A 23,560-nucleotide genomic window follows, 5' to 3' on the forward strand; every position below is an offset into this window, starting at 1 on the left:
ACATATCCAACTAGAATCATCAATTTTATATTGTTTTATGTTCTCAATATATTTTTATCGGAATACTGACGTGACGTCAAAATATGTACATTGGAAATTATTGAAGGTATAAGATGCAACACCACAATTTGGTGAAAAAATGTTGAATTGAAAGATGATATGGAAAAAATGAACTATGACAAAAGCGTACTTGTTAAAATTAAAAAATGGAGTAGAAACAAGACATACTAATAAAATTAAAACAACAAAATGCTATTTTTACATTTAAATTACTTCCGCGATTTTGGTTGAAACACAACTCTGGCATCTCTATGTATGGGTATTTGTCAATCTACTTGTGTTGAATGAGACTTTGACTTATAATCAAGTTTTCTTATATTTGAAGCGAAGGCTTTAATTAAGACTTACTAGTCGAATAGGACGTTCCAAACCCCAAAATGTACATAAATTTGTCAAGAGCTTGATTACGCTTTTGAGTTGTTTCTGCCTATTGTTTTTCCAAAAATATGTACTCAATAGAATTATTTACATATTTATTGTTTCTAGAGAGATTAAAAAAAAAAAATCAGATATATCATTTCTGAGCAAAGAGGTCAAACATAGCCATGGGACTTTCTAAATAAAGAGAGTTACATGAATGATAGAAGCACCATATAAGTTGGTCCCCAAGCTGATCACATCAGCATCTCATGATGATGGTCCCATAAAATTGGTAAAATTACAGAAAACGTCGAAGAAAATCTTTGATATCATCAATGTATGGAGATCTGGTGGGAATTATATGACCAAGGTCATGTTCGACGATGGTAGAACAACTGTTGTCAAACAAGGAAGCCAGATGCTTACTAGCTTGGCAATCTATCTGTCTGTCATTGCCCTCTTTGCTACCAAAAATATGAAGTGATGGACAAGTTATCGATCCCTCAGCATAGTCGCCCATATTAACAGCAAATCCGGAGCACAAGATCACAAATCTAAAACCTATCTCACCTTTTAACATCCCCTGATTCGCACTGACTAAGGCAGCCATTGCTGCCCCTTGCGAAAATCCCAGAATCCCATCAAAGGGTCCAGCTTGAGAAAATAGGAAGTTCAGATATTTGAGGGATTTCTCGAATCCCTCGGTTTGCTGCTGGTACTGCATGGGGTCAAATGGAACATTAGCCATCTTCCACTCATTATCAGTCTCTTTATCACGATCTGGTGCAATGAGCCATGCAAACTTTCGATTGGAAATCTTGAAGGATGGACATTCCTGTGTAAGGACTGAGCCATGAGTATCAATTTGGTTGGCTACAGGAGGTTGGTAAATGAAAGGTAGTTCATGTGGTGCATCAACAAAAACAAACTCAGTTATGTTCTTGAGTTTCTTGGACAGTGATGCTGTTCTTCCTTTGAAGCTGGAAGCATTCTGCCGGAAGCCATGCAAGCATAAAATTCGAAGTTTCCTCGATGTCCCTTTAGCGGTTGAATCTTGTTCTGCACAATGCCAACCAGCATACAATGAGCTGTGCCATGAAGGTTAACACGAGCCAGAAGCAAGGAATATCAATAGATTGGATGACTGTGCCTTTTGAGTGTATTAACTAAGTATGCATATTGCTGATGGTTGTTACAAGCATCAAAGATGACATGTTGTAGTCAGAGCTTAATGTAATTTTATTATCATCTAATAAGAGTGATTTGTTTACCATATTTATCCACGGGACACTCTCACACCCATATAAAAGGAAGATCAGACAATATGTCCCATTGATGTAGGCCTTATGGCCAAAACATGTAAATCCTATGTTGTGTGTCTCTTCTCTATCCTATGTTACAAATATCTAGCAGGATTCACTATTTAAACTTTATGGTCTGAAAGATTCACTTGGTTAAACATATACCACGGAGGAAGAATTTCTTCAAGGCATTTTTACTTATAAGAACATTAAAAATCAATATTTTTATGTTCAATCTGAAGATTATACAAGCTAAAACAAAAATTCATATAATCGAGATTACAAAACATCTTTAATATTAATTTATTTTGATTGAATTGGGATGATTTCTTCCACCATACTTTTGGATGCATAAATTATATGATGTGAAAGCTGCTTTTCTCATTATCTTTCTACAACTTAAAAATTTATCAAGAACCTATTTCTAAAGGTTATTGAAAACATTTCTATAAAAATTGTATGCCTGAAAAGGACAATAATATGTAGAAAATACAAGCCAATAAGAGAATGCTAAAGCATACTGACCTTACCTTTCCTCCGTGATAGAAGAAGGGAATGCAAGGCCTGATCTAGGTTGAATTTAACTTCATGTGCCACTGTGTTTGATATTTTTTCTGACATATCATCTACAAAGGAAATTGACACCGGCTTGCCACTTCCCTGGCAGAGTTCACAAATGTACAACGAACTCCTTTTCTGAAAAAAAAATACATTTGTTCCATTTCAACCAAAACAAGTCAAGAGCTGAATCCTAAGGGTGCAGTTTGGCTGTCATTTTAAATACTTGAAAACTTTGTATTGAGAAGGTTTTTTCTCTTCTACTCTTAAACCTCTATCTCAATTCATAAACACGTGACTGCATGCCCTTAACTGATGTGTATTATGTATGCAGTTAATCAAGTGTTCAAGTATTCCGAATAGGGCATACCCGACAACTATCACAGATCAACACAAGCATTCTACAGTTACTGCACCGGCTGCGCGAAGTGTAATCATCATATGTAGCACCACAAAGAAGGCAAGTTCCCAAAATGGTCGTGTCCAAGCTCCCAACTGAAACACTGGGATAAATAGATGAAAATATTAAGATATGAGATATAATCCTTCTCGGAAAATGGCCAAAGTTAATGAACAATGCTAAAGAAAAGATATTAGCTTTATATAACCAAGATTTAAAATTTAGTATATATGTTTTAAAGAGATTTCAAATTAATTTAAAATATAAAATGATTTCAAATTTAATATTTGCTTCAACAGAAATTGTAGCTATTTCGTTGTGTTGAATTTAAACATTTGCACAAAGTTTGAGAAAGAGCACTAAAAAATACAAAAGAAGAACCAAAAATCAAATTACATCTGAAAGGTCAATTCTCTGCGGTAGAAAAAGGACATCATGTAATCCTAGTCAACAGTTTTAAAAGTTTAAAGGACATAAAGAAAACAAAGTTAAATTTGATAAAAAGATATGCAGCAACCAGAACTTTCTATTTTTTTTAACCAAATCAAGCATCAAAATTTAGAATGTTTTCTTTGAATAAGCAACATATAACATACAAACGGCCCATTTATATATTAACTGAAGGCATGACAGGATGAAATTAGATCGGAATGGAATGAACACTCTCCAATCCTATTCCATTCTTTTGCTTGATATAGCTTTTGGAATGGGTACTCTCACGAACATGAGAATAGACATTCTTACAATGTTGGTTGGGCTTACTCATTTCCATTCTCACAACTTTATATATATGTTTCTCATATTTATTTTTTGAAATATTTTGATAGTAAATATTTATAATAATAATAAATAAAATAAATAAAAAAAGTATAATTTTAATTATAAATAAATATTAAAAATAGTAATGAACTAATATTAATTTTAAAATTACAATAAATATAATAATAATATTTAATAATTATAAATAATAAAATATAAATAAAATAATAATAATTACTATTTAATAATAACAATAATGATGGTAAATCAACGATAATACTAAATATGATAAATAATTAATTCAACAATAATAAAAATAGATATCAATGTTAAATAATAGATAAATAAATATATATTTATAATAATAATAATATCGATAGTAATAATAAAATATTAATAACAAAAAAATAAAAGTATAATAATGATATACCAAATAAAATATTAATAATAATTATTATTTAATAAAAATTATAATTATAATAAAAATAAATAATGATGATGATATTAATACGAAATAATTATATAATAATTATTGTTTAAATATTTTAAATATAATATGGTTTAATTATTAAAAATATTTGTATTATATTTCTTTCAAGTCTTCTCATGTCAATCTAGGAATGAAAGAGATATATCATTTCATTTTTATTTTCATTTCATTCAACTATAACAAGCATGCCCTAAAAACATTAATATATGGCATGGTCACGGAAAAGGTCGGATTAATGGAATAAATGTAACAAAAAAGATATACCGATGATCAAAAACAAAATTTTTTCCCCTGAAAAAGCCACCATCTGGAAATTGTTCCAAATATCTCTGAATTCCACCATATAACTGAAAAACAATGTTAAACAAGCATCAACTTGAGACATATTAAGCAACTTCCCCGCTTCTTGGAGAATATTTGAAAATAAAATACACCAAACACATATAAACAAAGCAAAGAACACAATCAGGCATGTCGTCAAAGAAACCACCCCGAATATCAAGATGTAGTGTACCAAACAAAGAGCATCTATCAAACTTAAATCAGTAAACTACTTAAATTTTGTCGCCTCCATGTTGAATAGGAAAACCTGCAGAGATACCATGATCACGCTAAGTGCAGTTAATCAGTTATATAACAAATATTTTGTTTCTAGAATGGACGACTTTTACTCCATTTAATGCATAAAAACAGAAATGCTATCAATTAACACATTTCAGAACCTGACGGCCTAACAAAGTAAGTCCCCGTGATTCCTCAATCACGCTATCCTTTTGCTAGATGATAAGCATGAACCTTCCAACAAGAAATGCTGAGACACGAGACAATACATATAGATGCAAGCCCCACAGAGACACATCAAAAGATGTCAACACTTGTGAAGATTTTTTTCATTGAAAAATATTATTTACGACAAAAAACTCGCTACTCCATCAAAAGCTACAACTGATAATAATGGTGCATTCAAAATTTTAAAACCACAAGGCTGATCTTCAAAGCCATGTTGCAATCGCTATGTACCTAGACAGCTGCACAAGAAGTTGGGAATCACATAGATTCAGCAGCCAACTCCACATTTAGATAATTGTGACTTGAATCATTTAGGATAATTGCTGTTCACACAAACTTGATATCTAGATACACAGCATTTCCGGAAAGGACAGGGAAGAAGGTGAAGCTAAAAAGGAAAGAAGAAAATTTTCAATATCGTAGCGATAGTAAAATAGCATAAAATTCATGATTAGTTCATGTCAGTACAAGCTCATTGCTACTAGTCTTGAAGCTCATTCGAATTTATTCTATTTAGCTGAGTGGAGACTGTATTTAGAGGAGACAAAATACTCAAATAAATTTATAGTGATTAAAACAAGGCTCGAAGAACCACACCTGAAAAACATTTTCAAAACCAGCACCTTTGGATCTGATATAAGCTGATGCCATTTCACATCTTATTCCTCCAGTGCAATACCTGCAAATGACAATTAAAAAACAAATGGTATCAATAGACGGTGTAATGTAATTGGAAGGATTCAATACTAGAAGAAACAGATATGGCGGAACACAAAAGATTGCTGACTTGGGGGATGATGAAAGTAGTCAAAAACCACAGAGTTTCAATACGATCACTTGGGTAGTGTATACCATGAAGGTAGTAATAATGCCATTGAAAATCAAGTTACTTCAGGAAAATAAAAAATGCAATTTAAAGTAAAAATACATTCAAAATATAATCAGACACAAAAATCTCAACAACTGGAGTAGACAATCAGAAAGGATAGAAGATAAAGTACAAGCATCAGTTGATACAAATTTCTACAAGTTTATCACCAGGTAGAATCTGCAGCAACGTGGCACAAAAAAATCAATGATCCATGTAATGGGTCATGACAAGGTTAAAAAAACAATTCCTGTATACCAGGCAATCAATGTTAAATAGTTTCCATGTGGTTTGGCGACCAAAAATCTCAGATAGTAGATGAAGTACAAGCATTTCAGGATAATACAAGATTCTTAGCTCAAGCTACATGCTCTACTTCAGCAAAGTACTCACATAAGGATATTGTTCCCTCGCAATTGCTCAGAGTTTTCATCTATCCAGGATGGAAGATCACTGTACTGTCTAATTTCTGGATCCAACGTTTTCACAGCTGGCAGATCAAACTTTCCTATTCTTGTCTCATACAAGTTTCTTGCATCTAACAGAATCATCTTTTTATCAGAACCAGAACTCTTCTCTAGGCATTTTCCTGGAGAAAAAATCAAATATCAAAAGGCTGGTTAAATATATTTCTGTACTGTATCAACAACCATCCTTTAAATCAAGTATCCAATGATGGACAAACTCCCACATTGAAATTCTAAAACGAATATAATAATTTAGAGAGATCAATAAAGTGCCTCGAAATTTTTAACCATAAATTGACCAAAAGGACACATAGTCCACATGCATAGATCTAAGAAACGTTGATAAAACATAAAAAAACTGACAGCCATGGAATCACTCACAATTTTCCAGGAATATAACTTGGATTGGATTTCACTGACTAAGACTCAACTCAATAATACAAAATGACAAATAACTCCAACAATTGCAATGTGCGAAATGCAAAGAACTTGAAATCGAGTAAGTTCATGAAGCAAAAGAAGAAATGAAACCAGTGTTTTGAAGCATAGAATGAAATTCAGCTGCAGAGAGATGCCTTCCAGCATTTGAAATTTCTGGGGAGTTCAACAAGGGATGAGAACATAAAGTCACTAATTCCTACAGACAATTCAAAACCTGTTTCAGCTTAATATGGAGGGACTTGGCATTTAATACAAATGAAGAAACATGCATAAATTTCAATGATAAAGAAAAGCAAAAAAGGCCAACCATCCAAATCACCGCCGCTAAACATTCCCAGAGTGGATAAGAAATGAAAACAACAAAAATTACCGCAGCCCATCCAAATTCCAAACTAGTATAGGTTCACTTTTCCCAAATAATTTAATTATTTTTTTTTCCTGTTTTTGTTCAAAAACCATGCAATCATCGGCCATGACATCTACCTTCTTTAGGTTGCCATAAACGTCGGCTTCTCACAAGGTTAGTAACATTGTGACCTTAGATTGACTGCATAAGGAACTATGGAGTGAGTGACCAATAAATTTAGGATGCTGTTTACCAAGAAAACTAATCTTCCGGGTTGGCATAAATAACATGGTTTATATCCATATTACACAATGGATTAAGGTTTTAAAATCTCACCCTTATGGCCTAACAATCAGATCCCAAATATTAATACCTGTCACTGTGTTGAGAGACACTATTAGCGAGAGAGCAGTCGACATTAAGGGAGATTTACTTGACTTATTGAAAAGCACCTTTGGGCTGAAGAGTGAAACACAAACAATTGAGTGCTAACTGCTAAAAGAACAGTTTCACATGAATAACAGCTGAAACAACATTTCTCGACAATTCGTGATTTTGAAATTAGAAAAAAAGATTATGCATCCAATAATTGATAAATCAACACAAAATTCGACCTTGACTATCCGGATGGAAAGGGAAGTGAATCCACATTCAACTGCGACTCGATCGTTGATCGGCTCAGAGCAAGATGCAAGCTTGAAATCCGTCCCTTCAAACAAACTAATCGATTTCACCGCCTCGACGTGTTGCTCTAATGCCTTCAATTTCCCACCAACCTACGCAACAATAATACGTCCAGTTTCGATAAAAAGGTGGAAAAGGCACGCCTTTTGGGGGTAAACTAGAAAAAGAAAAAATGAAACCAGTAATTACCGTGACATTCACACCGTGAGCAGAGAGACGAACGCGGCCGAGTAGAGAGAGCGAAGTACAGTTCGATTGGTAAAAATCGAAGAGGTCTTGAAGGTCAGGAATATCTGCGTATTTATAGTACAATAAAACGCCGTAGTGTTCTTCATTCTCCTCTTCTCTTTCTACACGAATTCGGATGCAGGGTTCGGCCATTGATAATTGTATTTTTCTCAGAGGTTTTACAGCTGGGGGATTTCGGAGGAGGGCCGGAATATGTCAACTGCCGGCCACTTATTACTGTTCCATAATAAAAAAACATTATTTACTCTGCGGATTTCTAAAATAATAATTAAATACTTTATATTAATCTCACAAAATAAAATTTTTACCTAATTCTGGTTATCATATTAATTGATGGATTTACCTTTGATTTGATATATATATATATATATATATAAGTCGGGTCACATTCGACCCGGTAGTGGTTCGGGTAATTGAAGTAGGGTCCAGAGAGTGTAGTCCCCACACGCTGCCTTTTCTACCTATATTCTCCCCCTTTCACTCTGTCAATTTCCCTCTATTTCCTACTTTCCTCGAACAATTTGCATACGCTCACTCGAGGAGGAGTGCGATTGCGCCATAAACAAGTGATAATGTCGCTGCGGCCGGGCAGCAGGGCAGATGTTCGGAAGAAGAACTACAAAATTGGAGTCGATGCGGAGGAGGCTCGGCGGCGGAGGGAGGATAATCTGGTGGAGATCAGGAAGAGCAAGCGTGAAGATAATCTTCTCAAGAAGCGGCGCGAGGGTCTTCCCAATGGAAGTCTCCCCCAACAGGTCTTTCCTCTTGATCCTTCCCAATCCCATGCGGCAATCGAGAAAAAGGTGATTACTTTCGCTTCATTTTAGTTACTGTGTTTGTAAATAGGTGTACTTTTGTTATGGATCGATTCGGTGGTTTCCGATCTATCTATCTGTGTTTCATTTACTGGCGTGGATAGAGATCGGGATCGAGGGCATGCTTTCTGATTTTCAGCTGGGCTTGCGATAAATATGTTTTAGTTTATTTTCAAAACAATTATGAGTGCTGGTTTAAATTTTCATCGATGAATTCTTTAATTTATTGATGAATTTGTGCTGCCAAGATAATGTAAAAGTAGGTATTATAATTCCTCTACTTTTCCTCCGGTAACTTGGATACTGATTGTGACTTAATTGAAGCCGAGTACTGCAAACAGTGCGAGAGATCGTTGGAAGATATGATTTTTCTTTACTTGAAGTTGGTTTCAGATAAATGCTGGGGCACTTATGACTTACTTCCTAAGTGCTATAGATATTACAGACAGGAATTTTGTTTGTCGTTTTTTAAATATTGGGAATTGGCATCTAATTATTTGCTGCATAAGCTGAAGTGTTAATGAAAGGGTTCCGTTTAGATGCTTTATTTTATTTATTTTTGTAACTTTCTTACGTTTCATTATATTTTAACAGTAACCTTACTCATGGATCTAGTTTGATAATTGATTCGAGTAAAAATGTATCTGGGAATGGTTCATATCGAAGTTTGTGATTTATTAATCTTTTTTTACATTTTTGAAAGTTAATCTTGTTCTTTTTGTAAACATTTAATGCTTTATTTGTGGAATCGGAGTCTTTGTTGGGTTACAAAATTTGTTAGTGCCTTGTGAAGATGATTTGTGTCATTGCAGGTTGGTATCAAAGGATTTTTTTGTTCCAATCTGTAAATGTCATTGATACTTCCCAGCCCGCTTATTCTCATTACTTGATTGACTGTTGCTTGAGCAGACCTCTACTTTCTGGTTTCTGAAAATCTTTTTCTGTGCAAAATAGGAGTTATGCTTCTCAACCGAGGTCTGAAATATTGCTTATTCTATATGCATATTGTGTTGACACATATCTTGTAATCTCAATCAGTGGTGTTCCCCTATTTGTTGTTTTAGTTAAATTTTTTGGTTAACCTTTAATCTGGGATAAAAGCTGCTAGCACTACTTTTGTGGTGTTCACGATCAATTTAATTTGACAGTTAGAAAGTATTCCACTGATGGTCCAAGGAGTATGGTCTGATGATCCTGCTGCTCAAGTGGAGGCAACTACACAATTTAGAAAGCTTCTATCAATTGGTATTGTTGTTTCACAAAAGCTAAAAATTTGAAGAATTTGGTGTGCATCCTTTTACCTTATTGTTTTTAATTTCCTAACTTTGCAGAGCGAAGCCCTCCAATTGATGAGGTGATTAAATCTGGGGTTATCCCTAGGTTTGTGGATTTCCTTGATAGGAATGACCTGCCTCAGCTTCAAGTAAGTTCTTCATGAGGATTCCTCATTTAATGTCTTCTACACAGTACTTCTGTTCCTATTGGTTATGAAGAATTGTTTTTCACATTGCAGTTTGAAGCTGCATGGGCTTTGACAAATGTTGCTTCTGGGACGTCTGAGCATACAAGGGTTGTTATTGAACATGGTGCTGTTCCTAAGTTTGCGCACCTTCTTGGTTCTACCAGTGATGATGTCCGTGAGCAGGTAGTTTCTTGGCCCTCACTGAGGGATGTTTTCTTGGAACTTTTGTACTGTATTCTGGTGGCCCGTGGCACTTTAATATTTGATTTCCAATAACCTTCAATCTTGTGGCATCTGTGATTATGTTGATTTTTGTTAGTTATCATCGGCATGGCTAATGTATTTGCCTCAAATGATATTTATTGAGCAGGCAGTCTGGGCTCTGGGTAATGTTGCAGGTGATTCTCCAACCTGCAGGGATCTTGTCCTTGGATATGGTGCTCTTGCGCCTCTGCTAGCTCAGTTGAATGATAATTCAAAGCTTTCCATGCTGAGAAATGCTACATGGACATTGTCTAATTTCTGCCGTGGGAAGCCACCCACGCCCTTTGAGCAGGTATGAGGTGATTTCATGTCATATGATGTCTTATCTTCTCAATTTTTTTGGCCTCTAGTTACTGAAAAAATGATGACTTTGTTTATGCTGTGTTCGTAATTTGTTTTGGTGGGTAATTTAGTGTGACAAATGGTTTGATTTTTGGAAACTTGATCAGGTGAGGCCTGCCTTGCCTGTTCTTAGGCAACTTATTCACTTGAATGATGAGGAGGTGTTGACTGATGCCTGCTGGGCTCTTTCTTATCTTTCTGATGGAACAAACGATAAAATTCAAGCTGTGCTTGAGGCAGGTGTCTGTCCCCGACTTGTGGAGCTTTTGCTGTATGTTACTATTCTCATTACATGAGTTTGAATATTTTATGTTTCTTCCTTCTCTTTTCCTGCCTGCTTGTCCTGTTTCTCTCTCCAGATCCCATTCAGCTTTGCTCTCTGCTAATGCTAAAGGAATGTCAAAATTTGTGCATCTTATGCTGCTGATGAAATTTTGTTTTTAATGAAGCCATCCATCGCCTACTGTTCTTGTACCTGCTCTTCGAACTGTGGGGAATATTGTCACCGGTGATGATGCTCAGACACAGGTATTATGATACATTTTGTCCTTTCTTGGTGATGTTCCCTTTACCGAAACATGGATATGTGGACTTCTGTTTGGAAATTAAATTTTTCATGTGATAATAGTTTTTTCTTCGAGATTCTCCTGGCAGAGTTATATGTTTTGTAGGATTCAATTGACTAACTCCTTTTCTTGTTATGACCTTTAATTAATTTCCATCCAAGGGATTTGTGGTTATGGATGCTGACTTTAAGCGGGTAATGTACGGGGAGAAATCACCTGTTTAATCGAGTATGCTAACAATCAATTTGAACCACTTATTCTATACTAATAAATGATATTGATTATTGACAAAATGTGGAGGATTTGATAATGTTAACCCATGTGAAAAATCAACTTGATGTAGTTTGTTTTGGGGCTAAATGTTACATGTGCAATGTCCATCCCTGGAATCTGATATGCATTATTTTTTCTTTACTCCTTATGAGATGACGATGAAGTCTGGAAGTAGGAACAAGACAAAAAACACATGCACAGAAGCATACATGCGCACATATACATACCTTTGAGATACATTCTGACAAGTGCCTGATAGTGCATGAAAATTTATCATCACCACCATTTTGTTCTTCTTCATTACTTCAAAATGTTTTTTATTGATATAGTTTGTAATTGACAACCAAGTTCTCCCGATACTCTACCAACTTCTGACACAAAATCACAAGAAAAGCATTAAAAAAGAAGCTTGCTGGACAATTTCTAATATCACTGCTGGAAATAAAGCTCAAATACAGGTAAAGTAGTTTTTTCTCTTTCTTGTTTTGTGTAATTAGATTTTGCCAACTACTTTAAGTGCATTGTTTCATTATATCATTTTATGATAGACACAAGAACATGTGGAATATATTAGTTTGATCAAATACACATGAAGCGGACACTCACTACTTTTAGCACGCATCTATCTTCATTTCTTTTTTTTCATTTTTTTCTATTTCTTAGAGTTTGTGTAGTTGATTTATTCTTTTTAAGGTTAAGATGGTATGTCTACAAGACATCTGTTAGTCTTGTGTTATATGGAGCAAGTGTTGGAACTTTTATCCTAAAATGGTGTGGCTGATATGCTGAATGTTGAATGAATTACTGTAAAATAGAAGATATGGAGCGAGCAAACATATATGTCTCAAGTGTATACATTATCTGAGAAGAATTTTTTATTAGAATAAGATGCTCTATGGTGCTAAATGTAATGGCAAACCTAGGGAAAAACAGTAATCTCAATAAAGCAGAAGTATCTAAAATCAGATGTAAGGAAGTGATTAGGAGGACTGGGATATCTATTGTTCAAGTTTTTGTGATGGCCTTAGTAATTCTGAGTAGAAAAGTGGATGCATGTGGCTCGTTTCATATATATGTGAGATAAATCCCCGTTTTAAGAAGTCTCCTTGCTGTTGAAAATTATTCTGTTAAATCCTTCTGCTTTGAATCGGGTTTTCTTTCTTTAACTCCCATCCATTTTTCATTGTCCTCTTCTAAAAAAATGAAAGTTTAGTTGCCCAAGATTTTCAGTTTGGGTGAACTTTTTTATTGTTGACAAATTGGATATATATGATAATATGATTGATTCCAAGGACACGTTTTTAATATGCTTTGTCACTAGAGACCTGTACTCCGTGTTGACCTATTTTGGATCTTCGTTTGAGGCTAGCATTGTAGGAGCTGCAGTCAGAGTGACAACCTATGGTGATTAAAGTTATAATATATTATCATTCTGCATTCGGCTAAAGATTCTAAGGGCCTCAATTTCACATTTATATAAAAGGTTGCAAGCTTAGCCGGTAGTACTAGTTTAACTGGTGGCTGATCATTTTTTGTTAACATTGGACAAGTAATCTGAATAAGTCAGTGTTTGCCAATTTGTCGAAAAAGGTAGTAGAAGATGGTGTCAGTGGTGTCTTTCTTCTTGAGAGCTATAAGTTGTTAGAAGTACTTTTGGCGTGTTTGTGTGGGAGCATTTCTTATGTAGTTTTGTTGAATTTCTTTTAAACAGGCTGTCGTTGAGGCTAATATCTTTCTCCCCTTGGTGCAACTTCTCCAACATGCAGAGTTTGAAATTAAGAAAGAGGCTGCATGGGCAATATCAAATGCCACCTCTGGTGGATCTCAAGAGCAGATTAGGTATTGCGGTGTTTCCTGTATCTTCATGAAGTGTCAGTAGTACAAAAATTGAATTTAACTTTATATTAAATTAGAGAGGGAGTTGAATAAAATTTGAGTTGTCATTTTTCTTCGATATCTTGAGAAAATGGAATTGTTAGCTGCCAGATTTTTCAAAAAGAATAAAAATCAAAGAGATCAGGTAAGGTCTGTAATACATTGTAATATGTTCATGATAAAATATTCAAATGTGGTCGATAGTGATACTGTTTTGAATTCTATAGTTGCTAACAAATTCTTGAACACCTATCAATCAGGTTGTGCTTGGGCCTTTTGCACCATTTCTGTATTATGGTTTACATGGGTATTCTCGTAGGTCGATGGCATTTGTGGCAGTAATATTTTAATTTTTCACGAGTATAGAAACTAGCGCACAGAAAGGCATACTTTTGGGTGAGTAATGTGTCTTAGACAAGTGTAGTTGATACACGCCAGAAATTTTAGGATTTTGCTTGTTTACCACGAAGTTATAATTATAGCATACAAACATGTTTGAACAAAATGGATTCTCATATGATAAATACTGTTGCAGATTCTTGGCGAGCCAAGGTTGCATTAAGCCACTATGCGATCTCTTAATATGTCCAGACCCAAGGATCATTACTGTGTGCCTGGAGGGTCTTGAAAACATTTTGAAAGTAGGTGAGACAGATAGAGAAAATGATTTGAATGATGGAATCAATATATACGCACAAATGATCGATGATTGTGAAGGGCTGGACAAAATAGAAAATCTCCAGAGCCATGACAACACGGAAATATATGAGAAGGCCGTGAAAATTTTGGAAAGGTACTGGGCTGAAGAAGATGAGGATCAAAATCTCGTTAATCATGTAGATGGAAATCATCAAGGTTTCAACTTCGGCAATAATCAGCCAAATATTCCCACCGGCGGCTTCAAATTCGGTTGAATGGTATCAGATCTGCTTTCTGTTTCAGGTCTTATTTTATTCTTTAAGTTACATAGTCTTTGGCGTCTCTGTTTGTGTTTCTTATTGCCAATCATCATGGTTTTTGGAAGTTTAAACCTTGAATTTATTTATGTTATGTGATATTTTATTTGTATCACTGCATTACAGAGAAAAACTTATTTCTGGATTTTCGACAGTGTAATTATGATTGCAAGTCGTGTTGAGTCTTTGACTGCATGGTGATATATTTAAGCATCACTGTGAACCGTGTTTTTTCATGGAAATGATAGAGTAGGTTCACAGAATCTGTAAAATTTACTCATACTTGACATTTATTGATGTATTTGGAAGTAATGTAGTTAAATATTACAGGCTTTATAGGTTTAGACTACAATTAATAAGCAAATGCACCAAAATTATCTGTTCGTGGTATCTAGTTTTGGTTTCTTTCTTATGTTTTCAATTAATTTATTAAAAAAATGCTTAAACTATAACTAAATTTCGGTTTCTTGGCTTTCCATCCAAAGCTTGTATATGGCTTTACTCATCGATGTATCATGAAAACATAAGTTTTGAGTATATAATATAATAATCTGAGCTCCACTTTGAGCTCAAGCTGCTATGGCAATATAACACACAACTAGATGGAGCATGGATTCTCTATCGTGCACAGCATTCAGCAACACATGATCCGACAAATCTAGAGGGGATATATGCCTACATAATCGTTGAGTTAATGCACTGCCAGCTGGTGTTTGCTTCGGACCACCTACGTTGGTAACAAATCCAGCTAATGTTAATAAATCGAATTTAAGGTGATAGTTTATAAGTTTGTTTTTTCAAATAAGTCGTGTTACCTTAATTTATTTTTTAAGATGAAAACATACTTATTAATTTTATCATATTTCTAATCTATCTGCATATACTATATCATGCAAATAATAATAATAACAACAAATAAATTATAAATTATAATATTAATGATAATAAATAATAATATTATAACTATTACTAATAAAAAATATTAAATATATAATTAACTATATAATTAATATTATTTTCCATAAATAAAATTTAAATTATAATAATTAATATTAATATTATTTTAATAAATAATAATATACTTGTTATTATGATTTATTATTATATTTATTTCAATAATATTAGTATTATTATAATAATTTAACCAAAAATTAATAATAATTATTAAAATATTAGTAGTATTAATAACAATATTAATAATTGTTATAATTGTGATTAAAATTATCATATTTAATAATTACTATGTTAAAAATAATTATTGTCTTAATTTTATAATGTTGTGTCTTTTTGATAATTTTCTTTAATAATACACAATTCACATCAATATATTTAAGATTCATTGTCTTATTTTTTTTTAATATTTTAACAATTTATTTTTAAAATAAGCTCTTATCACTTATAAACTCTTAAAACAAGTTATAAAATGTATTCTAATTAAAGAATGTCAATAATACTCTCTTTTTAAATGTATCTTAAATGATTACAGTTGGGGTAAATAATTAATTCAATAATTTCTTATGACCAAAAAACAATTCAAATTTTTTCCCGTTGGTTTCCAACAATTTTCAAATTGTGAAATTAATTTATTGTCCCTAGTATGCTAATAGCTCACCACTTATCAAACTGCAAATCAATCGACGGTGCAGATCAATCCACCATTTTCCTATATATATACGTCGTCTATGTCCCTTCAAATCAAATTACTTACCCACATGAGGAAAAATTGAATTATGTCTTGGTGGTCGGCTTTCCGCTGGTTGGACACTAGCTTCTCTTTTTTCCGATGCCATTTCATCTCCGACGTACCACCGCCGAAAAGTCATCTCAGACTCGGAGCTGGCATCGCAACTACGCGGTGGTTCTCGCGTCTGCGAATTCCGGATTTCTACTTCGTCGATGACTTATTGTGGCCTGTAGTGTCCGCCGTGGAGTCGGTCGCCCTAGTCTCTATGCTAGGCTTCTTCTTCATCTTCTGCGGCTGCACCATATGAATGTGTTTGAAACCGTGATCGATTTCAGTTCACTGTATGTGTATCGATAGGTTGATCNTTTTTTTTTTTTTTTTTTTTTCTGAACATTTATTATTCATTATGTGGTAGTGGAAAGCTATCATGGCCTTCTAAGTTAGTTGACTGGCTTTTAACTTCACATGACGAGGGGCAAATTTGTCAATCTGCCTCCAGCAGTTTTTCTTAATATTTTAAATTTAATACCCTAATTATCAGATCAACAAAATCCAAAAAATATGGACACAATTACAAATAAATATTAATTTGCACCCATTAAGTATTTGGATAGTTTTTCAGGTTGAAATTGTCGGCTAGAATTGGGCCAAATGACAGGTCCAAATTGGCTCGGCATCGAATTAGTTTTGGACAAAGATTGAGCTGCAGTGTCGCGGCTTGGCTCGTCGCTCGTTAAGTTGATGATTGTTGAGGATGAGGAATGATAGTAGCAATTCTTGGTAGAATATCGTATTACATATTTTCAATAAAAGCCTTTAGCTAGGACAAATTGTAAATATTTCAGAGTTTCCTACAAGATTGCCAAGATATCACCGAAAAGCCACTCATTAACCATTGGATGTCACCATGTAATCAGATCCAACCATAGTTCAGGTTTTGTGTTTCAATTGACAACCATAGTTCAGGTTTTGTGTTTCAATTGACAACCAACAGAAGAAAAAAATTGTGGGCCCATTGATAACAAGCTGTTTTCAAATTTACTGCATTTTCAGTTAAAAAACAGTGTATTTTCTGCAAGCTTTACACAAGTAAACTGGGTGGGTAGTCAACCTCCAAACCATTTTCTTTGTTTCATAAGCAACTGCCTCATCTGGAGATAGAGGCGAACTTCCCTGGATCCCGCGAAACCGTCTATTGTAAGAAAACGAGTCATAAAGCACATCCCTTATTGCTTTATGCCATATCTTGAGCGTAGATTAGCTAGTATCTCGGTATAATCTGGAGCTGCTTTACAGAATACTTCATCCCAAATCCTGAGAAGATCTGCTCCAAATAATTTACGGTCAGCTGTACAATATACTTGCAATATACCCAAGTAACATCATGATAATAACTTTTCTCCAGTTCCAAGGGATGGTTGATTCCAGTCCAATTCCCACCCTAGGATATTTGTAAAAAAGGGAAAAAAAGATAGGGCACTTCGAATCAAGGGAGAGAACTAGGCTTCTTCACTATAATTTATTCTTACGTTTCGTGATCATCGAATATATATAAAATCGAAAATTTTCGTTGGAACGAAAAAAATCATAAATTTTCCAGAATATCAAGAAACGAAATATGAGTTGCGGCTGTAGGCTAATGATATATGGCAACATATTGTCATTACAGAAGAGCTCAAATGCTTCTTGTATAGACCCAAAAAAAAAATTACTGTTGAGATAAACATCATCGGATGAATCCTGAACTCAGACAGCATGACGACCAAAATACACACTTTGAAACTTAAAACCACAGAATGTTAACAAGGACGTACCCGCCTTTTGCGTGGATGAAAGACACATGACGATCATGTCAAATCTAGGAATCTTGGTCAAATTCAGTAAGAAATCGACACTCAGTGCCATATCTTCCCTGCCAAACAAATGAAACCAAATGTTGTGACGTTATTAAACCGAAAGCATAAAAATTCATCACTGTCTAAAAGAACTAGATCACTCACATGAAAAAGGTGGCAATGCACCTAATGATGTCAACAAGCACTGGAGAAGACAATGCGTTTTTAAATATCCCTGGTAATGCAGTTGGTGATATTGCCTGATCGAGAGAAAATAATGATGATTAAGAAAAAGCAGTAAACAAGACACACCATCAGTCGTAATAAGAAAATTTTCCAGTTCTGTTCCCCACATCTAGAAAAAGGTTCAACAAACAGCGTTCAGTTTTCTTTACTGTAAATTAGTTGAGGTTCCCACCACCAAATAGCCTGAATACTCTCTCCCTCAAGGGAAAAGGACAACATACAAGAATGGGAATATTATATGGTTCACTAAACAAAATTAATTAGAGAGCAAATGAAAATTATAAACTCCACCTTCAATAAACGAGCCTGAAGTTCACGGTCTCCAGAAAGTTTTCGCCAAGAAACCTCAAATTCATAACCAGAACTAGGTGGAACAATATTTTTCGCAGCTTCAGCTTTGGCAAGATTAGCAGCCTTTGCAGCAAGCTCTTGCACTGATGCATTCAAATCTTGCTCTTCATTTTTGTGTTTTATCTGTGAGAGTTTTAATCAGGAACAAAATGTTCACAAACTTGAAGTCTAGCAGGAAATCTAGCACAAAGATAAACACGACAAGATTTTGTACATGCAGAATATTACATTTTCAATAATCACAAATGCTGTGCTAGCTGCGATCAATTCTAATCGGTAACATGAATAAAATTTTTCAGTTCAATCCAGGACTGCGGAGTATTAGATTAAATGATGAGATTTTAACATAATTTTATGACTTTAGTGATTGTGCTTATAATGAATTAAAAAAACTGATAATCTTGTTTCCGTTTTTATCCATGCACGTTCCACTTCATGCTTCGCCTTTATTTCAGGTGGAAACATGGAAATGCTTGGGATAGATAGAGATAGGAACCACTGTTATTGTAGCTATATTTAGGAAAGAAATAACTCCTTACATTAAGGTGCCGGTGCCTTTCAATACACAAGGCTAAGATAACAATTTGACCCGCACAGGACCCAAACAAGGCCATTTATCAATGAAAGGATACCAAAAACAAACCTTTGCATTCACTAAGGTGGTATCAGCATCAGACCGATTAATTCTCATATTATTGCCTTTAATTTCCTTCAATGATTCCGAGGGAACATCCCTCTTATCATCATCCTGCAAAAGAAACATTCATAGGTCAAATAAAAATTAACAGATTTACGGGTATGACGTTTAAAAAGTTTACAATGGCAAAGCAAACGAATCAACAGCAACTTAACATTAACCTGACTTCTAAAGCACTATCTTTTTTCTTTCAAAATCAACTTATTCCTCAAATGATATCATGGCCTAAAAAAGAAAAAAAAAGTATATTCGAGTAGTTCTGACCTTGGCATCATTATCAAGTATCTCAGTCACCATTCGAGCAGGATAATCTGATGAGACAGATGAATTTTTGGGCAAAGAAGTGCTATTGTCCACCTTTGATTTTAGTGTTCTTCGTACACCCTCAACAGAGCCTTCTAGCGCTCTGGATGACTTCTTAAGAATTTCCTAGAATTAAAAAAAAGGCAGCAGTTGGACTCTCGAAGCTCCTTAAAGGACAATCCATAATCATCTTCAGTATAAAGTGATAGTACAAACAAATTGGAAATGAAACAGCATCACGACAGAATGCTTATCAGTGACGATAACAAGCAATAAAGCAATGCAGCATTCTTCAAAGAAATTTTGCTACCTCAGAAATCTAGATTGAAACTTTAGACTGTGCTTCTCACAAAGACAAGAAAACCTCACAAAAATGAGACAACCTGAAGATAATGATTGGATTAATGTATCTCTTTCAGTTTGAGTCCACAGAGTTGATAGGCCAAGTTCCATTATAAAAGAGTCTGTCTAAGATGATGAATAGTCTGATTAATTAGAAGCCAAGTCACTTCCACATTAATTAGGTGGTCCGAAAAATAAAAATAGTGAGTTAAACAAGTGTTCAACAGTTCAAATTCAAAAGTAGTGAGTAGTATCCATTACCAACCTATTTGTAGTGCAATATAATTATGCCACTACTGAGGAAGTCTCACGTAATTATGAATAAGAGATCACAGACTCCATTCATATAACTTCTTTTTTACCCCATATTTATTTTGCATTCCTCTAAGCAGTTCCATGTTTTCTTTCCTTTTTCTCTCCATCCCTCAGTTCACTTGTATATGTAGTATGTACTAAAACACTTGTATTTTAACACCCATATCACCAATTATAAACTATTATTTTCTTGAGTGATGGCCAACTAATGAACCAACCAGAGCTATTCCTTTATTGAGTGACATTTTATTGGTGATATGGATGTTAGTTTATGATTGGTGATATGGGTGTTAAAATATAACAATTACGCACAAATGCAAAATTAACCAGAGAAAAACGAACCAATTCGCATTGTTTTCAATTGCTCTAGGTTGGAAAAAAGGATCACATAATGATCTTAGACTCAGTTAAATTTTAACCCCATAGCATCCATTGAGAGAGGATTTACAACAATCAACTTTATCTTGCATATGTCAAGTTCAAGACGATGACATGGTGGTACTTCCTTAATTTTCTCCTCCTCCTCCAGTATTTTGTGGAATTTTCGATTTTTCATTAAAGATCCAACATATTGACCAGGTGTGTTTCATTTTCTTTATTTTCTTTTCTTTTCGTTTTTTGCAATGAAAATTGCAGACCGTGATTTACAAGCTTCTTATACATTCTTGAATCGTGATTAGTAGCTAATTGAATACACAAGTCTAAATAATACTCCACACAATTTATCTATGTGATTCCACGTAGTCACAGACTATAAATACATTGACCACCACAATATAAATGTGAAGCTCTAATAACTGGCAGATTTTTAAAAAAGCATGCAGCAAATGAAAGTTACTTGGCTCAATGTACTGGCCACATTAAGCAGTAAAGACATATATACTAGTTTGTAAACCTCAAGAAGTAAATCCATTTTGCACCAGGAAAAAATAGAAATTACCCAACCACAAATACTATATCAAAAAGAACTCGTGGAACCAAAAACCATTAATTTAAGCAGAGTATAATGCTTACCTTTTGAAGTAAAGATTTTACTTCTGCAAACTGTTTCTTTATCTCTTGGTTCTGGGGATCCAACCTCAAAGCAAACTCAGCATCTGAGGTCGACTATAAAAAGTTAACTAAATAGATACTCAAAATGAAACGAAAAAGGTCTTTCAATTTTATTATATTAAGACTCTACCATCAAGCGATTCCTTGATTTTGCCAAGTTCTTTTCTAGCCGTTGATCGACGAGAATAAGCTTTTATGTATTGATCATCTAAATTCAACGCTTCGGAACAATCAAGCTCGGCTTCCTGGAATCTAATTGACTCATGGATAAACAACGGAAATTAGGACGAAAAAACTGTAAAGTCCTTCACTGAAGCAACAGACTTTGCCTCATACACCAAAAATACCTTTTGATTTTGATAAAAGCCATTGCTCTGTTTGCATAAGCTACTGCAGTTGGCGACAATGCAATGCTTCGTGAATAGCAGTCTATTGCTTCATTAAATTTCCTTTGCTTAAAAAACTCATTACCCTGGAAAAATGATATAGAATGAAGACATACATTAAATATAACTTCAAGCATTCCACGTCAATTTACAACATAGGAATCATACTCGTTTGAAGGGAGAGAATACCAACTCTTTTTCTGAATTTGCATCAACAAAGCTCTCCTCTGATCTGACTCCACCGGATAAACGACTGAGAGCATCAAAGCCTTTCAGACGATCATAGTCTCTGAAGGGACCAGCATTGTCAGATGGAGTTTTCTCCAATATTTGCCTTCCATTGACTCCAGCACTATCAGAAAGTTGACCACTATTCGTTCTACTAGTCTTAACTGGCAAATCCTTAAAAAGGACAAGGTTTACAAAATATAAGACACATAACATATAGGAGAGTTAGAGGATCAAACACTAGTTTAATGCATAGTAAAAGCTAAGGGAATATTTGATATTATTTATAAATTTGTAAGATTGGAAGAGAACAAGTCTCTGGGACTAACTTCTAGAGTATCACGACAAAAAAGGAAAACAAAAACTCGAGATTATTCTTATCAAGCATTTATGTAATGGCTTCTACCCAAGAGTTTCCATAAACTTGATCTTGAAATTCCACAACCCAAAGAGTATTTGAGAAATTTGATAAAACGTTTTAGTTGTGGCCAGATATTATGACTATACGAAGAATCCATATAGTCTTATATATTTATTACCATATATGATAAAGGACAAATAAATATGGGTAAATAAAAAAATCATGGATGGAGGTTTAAGTTCATAAACAGATAAAACTGTTTGAGCTGTACTGCTGTAGGTCACACGGCTTCCAATCTTCCCCTCAGTAATAATTAGATAGTGTACATCATAATTTTATTTGACCGAATAAAGAGGACAGATGAAAATTCTAAACAGGAAAAATAAGATGAAAGGATGCTGGCAAACACGAATCTGCTTGAAATTTTTTTGTTACTACATGAAGATGCATCATACCAATCATCTGATAAAAATCTCACCACAAATTACAGATTCTTCACGGTAAATAATAAAAGTAATCCTCAGATCAATATAATTACCAACTTTTCCTTGCCAGTAAAACCCGATTTCAGTCTCTTGTCCTTTTCCTTGAATGACAATTCCCAATCTTGTAAGTTATTCAGGAGCCCCTCAAAATCCTGCAAAGCAAAAAATCCCAGTAAATAAAAACAACTTGCAATAAGCTTTTATCCACAATTATGAGAAGCATAATTTAAAAAAGAAAAAAATACAATCTCATGATTGTTTCAAGGAATTTTTCATGCAGGAGGAATCATGGATTCTCTTTTTCATCTTTTGTTTCCTTTTTCTTCCTAAGCATTACTGTATAAATGAAGAAATAGCTTCAACAATAGTTAATTCCCACAACGCTTAAGATTAAGAGAGAACGGAGAAGTAAAGGCGTATACTTTTTCAAAAAATCTAAATAAATAAATAGTTTTTAACCACACTGTTAACACGATTAACAAAACCATGAACCCGTAAGATAATTTCATTCGTATCGAATTGTTGACCCCCACCCACCTCCTTCACAAAAGTTAAACTGAATTGATAGCTAAACCATAAAAAACTAGAAGTCGTCTCCGTTCACAACCTACTTTTCTCTTAAACCAAACGGGCAGACCTTTAGTTCAACCGGATAAATCCCGAAAAGTAGCAAGCTGAAAAAGGTGCTCAAATTAGAACAAGAATTTAGCATTTTCAAAGACACGAAAAGAGAAATACCGGAGCTCGATCCCGAGAGTGCTTGGAAGGTACTTTAGCCATTCTTTGTTATTCACTGCGGAAAGACAGACTTCTGCTGGTTTTTGTGCCCATTTTTAAAATCGTCTTCTTACGGGAAAAGCGTTTGTCCTTTAACGTGACAAATGACAACACTCCTCAATAATTGTGCACAAATTCAATGTCACAGCCGAATTTTAACACGATATCTTAA

General features: G+C 34.3%; 4 protein-coding genes across 4 annotated transcripts in view; 1 reads left to right on the plus strand and 3 right to left on the minus strand.

The window, feature by feature from the left end:
- LOC140986260 (aspartic proteinase oryzasin-1-like) overlaps positions 1 to 2,459 on the minus strand; it is a 63,917-nt gene extending 61,458 nt beyond the window's left edge. Inside the window, exon 1 of the mRNA XM_073454377.1 lies at positions 2,456 to 2,459. The gene's annotated coding sequence lies outside the window, so the exon portion shown is untranslated. The remainder of the gene's footprint in view (positions 1 to 2,455) is intronic.
- LOC140986259 (rhodanese-like domain-containing protein 6) lies at positions 478 to 8,008 on the minus strand. Its single transcript, XM_073454374.1, has 9 exons — positions 7,713 to 8,008; positions 7,454 to 7,615; positions 6,584 to 6,689; positions 5,979 to 6,174; positions 5,315 to 5,396; positions 4,193 to 4,275; positions 2,650 to 2,782; positions 2,252 to 2,417; positions 478 to 1,479 (listed from the first exon to the last, which is right to left on the minus strand). The coding sequence occupies exons 1-9, from the start codon at positions 7,902 to 7,904 to the stop codon at positions 719 to 721; spliced, it is 1,881 nt and encodes a 626-aa protein (XP_073310475.1). The 5' UTR covers positions 7,905 to 8,008; the 3' UTR covers positions 478 to 718.
- Positions 8,009 to 8,230: 222 nt separating this feature from the next.
- Positions 8,231 to 14,719, plus strand: LOC140986274 (importin subunit alpha-4). Its single transcript, XM_073454402.1, has 10 exons — positions 8,231 to 8,575; positions 9,736 to 9,832; positions 9,919 to 10,010; positions 10,101 to 10,232; positions 10,420 to 10,605; positions 10,763 to 10,926; positions 11,105 to 11,183; positions 11,824 to 11,952; positions 13,206 to 13,333; positions 13,905 to 14,719. The coding sequence occupies exons 1-10, from the start codon at positions 8,345 to 8,347 to the stop codon at positions 14,281 to 14,283; spliced, it is 1,617 nt and encodes a 538-aa protein (XP_073310503.1). The 5' UTR covers positions 8,231 to 8,344; the 3' UTR covers positions 14,284 to 14,719.
- A 2,305-nt stretch (positions 14,720 to 17,024) lies between these two features.
- Positions 17,025 to 23,486, minus strand: LOC140986933 (uncharacterized). The gene is made up of 12 exons (XM_073455350.1): positions 23,350 to 23,486; positions 22,665 to 22,763; positions 21,727 to 21,939; positions 21,499 to 21,623; positions 21,282 to 21,403; positions 21,113 to 21,195; positions 19,403 to 19,567; positions 19,085 to 19,189; positions 18,382 to 18,564; positions 18,010 to 18,104; positions 17,824 to 17,921; positions 17,025 to 17,333 (listed from the first exon to the last, which is right to left on the minus strand). Exons 1-12 carry the CDS (start codon positions 23,389 to 23,391, stop codon positions 17,236 to 17,238), a joined length of 1,428 nt encoding a protein of 475 aa, XP_073311451.1. The 5' UTR covers positions 23,392 to 23,486; the 3' UTR covers positions 17,025 to 17,235.
- Between the last annotated feature and the right edge of the window lie 74 nt (positions 23,487 to 23,560).

The sequence above is a fragment of the Primulina huaijiensis genome, chromosome 10 (assembly GCF_012295235.1).
Source record: "Primulina huaijiensis isolate GDHJ02 chromosome 10, ASM1229523v2, whole genome shotgun sequence".
Taxonomy (NCBI): Eukaryota; Viridiplantae; Streptophyta; class Magnoliopsida; order Lamiales; family Gesneriaceae; genus Primulina; species Primulina huaijiensis.

Bases quoted from the DNA above. Each gene is read 5' to 3' on its own strand.
- LOC140986259 (XM_073454374.1), bottom strand. From the start codon at position 7,904: ATGGCCGAACCCTGCATCCGAATTCGTGTAGAAAGAGAAGAGGAGAAT. The intron at 6,690-7,453 runs GTCGAATTTTGT...AATTGTCTGTAG, and splicing joins TTTCCATCCGGATAGTCAAG to GAATTAGTGACTTTATGTTC. The intron at 5,397-5,978 runs GTGAGTACTTTG...TGTCATTTGCAG, and splicing joins CGAGGGAACAATATCCTTAT to GTATTGCACTGGAGGAATAA.
- LOC140986274 (XM_073454402.1), top strand. From the start codon at position 8,345: ATGTCGCTGCGGCCGGGCAGCAGGGCAGATGTTCGGAAGAAGAACTAC. The intron at 10,927-11,104 runs GTATGTTACTAT...TTTTTAATGAAG, and splicing joins CGACTTGTGGAGCTTTTGCT to CCATCCATCGCCTACTGTTC. The intron at 11,953-13,205 runs GTAAAGTAGTTT...TCTTTTAAACAG, and splicing joins GAAATAAAGCTCAAATACAG to GCTGTCGTTGAGGCTAATAT.
- LOC140986933 (XM_073455350.1), bottom strand. From the start codon at position 23,391: ATGGCTAAAGTACCTTCCAAGCACTCTCGGGATCGAGCTCCG. The intron at 19,190-19,402 runs GTCAGAACTACT...TTTCTTTTGCAG, and splicing joins TACTTGATAATGATGCCAAG to GATGATGATAAGAGGGATGT. The intron at 18,105-18,381 runs GTGGAGTTTATA...TCTCTCGATCAG, and splicing joins TTCAGGCTCGTTTATTGAAG to GCAATATCACCAACTGCATT.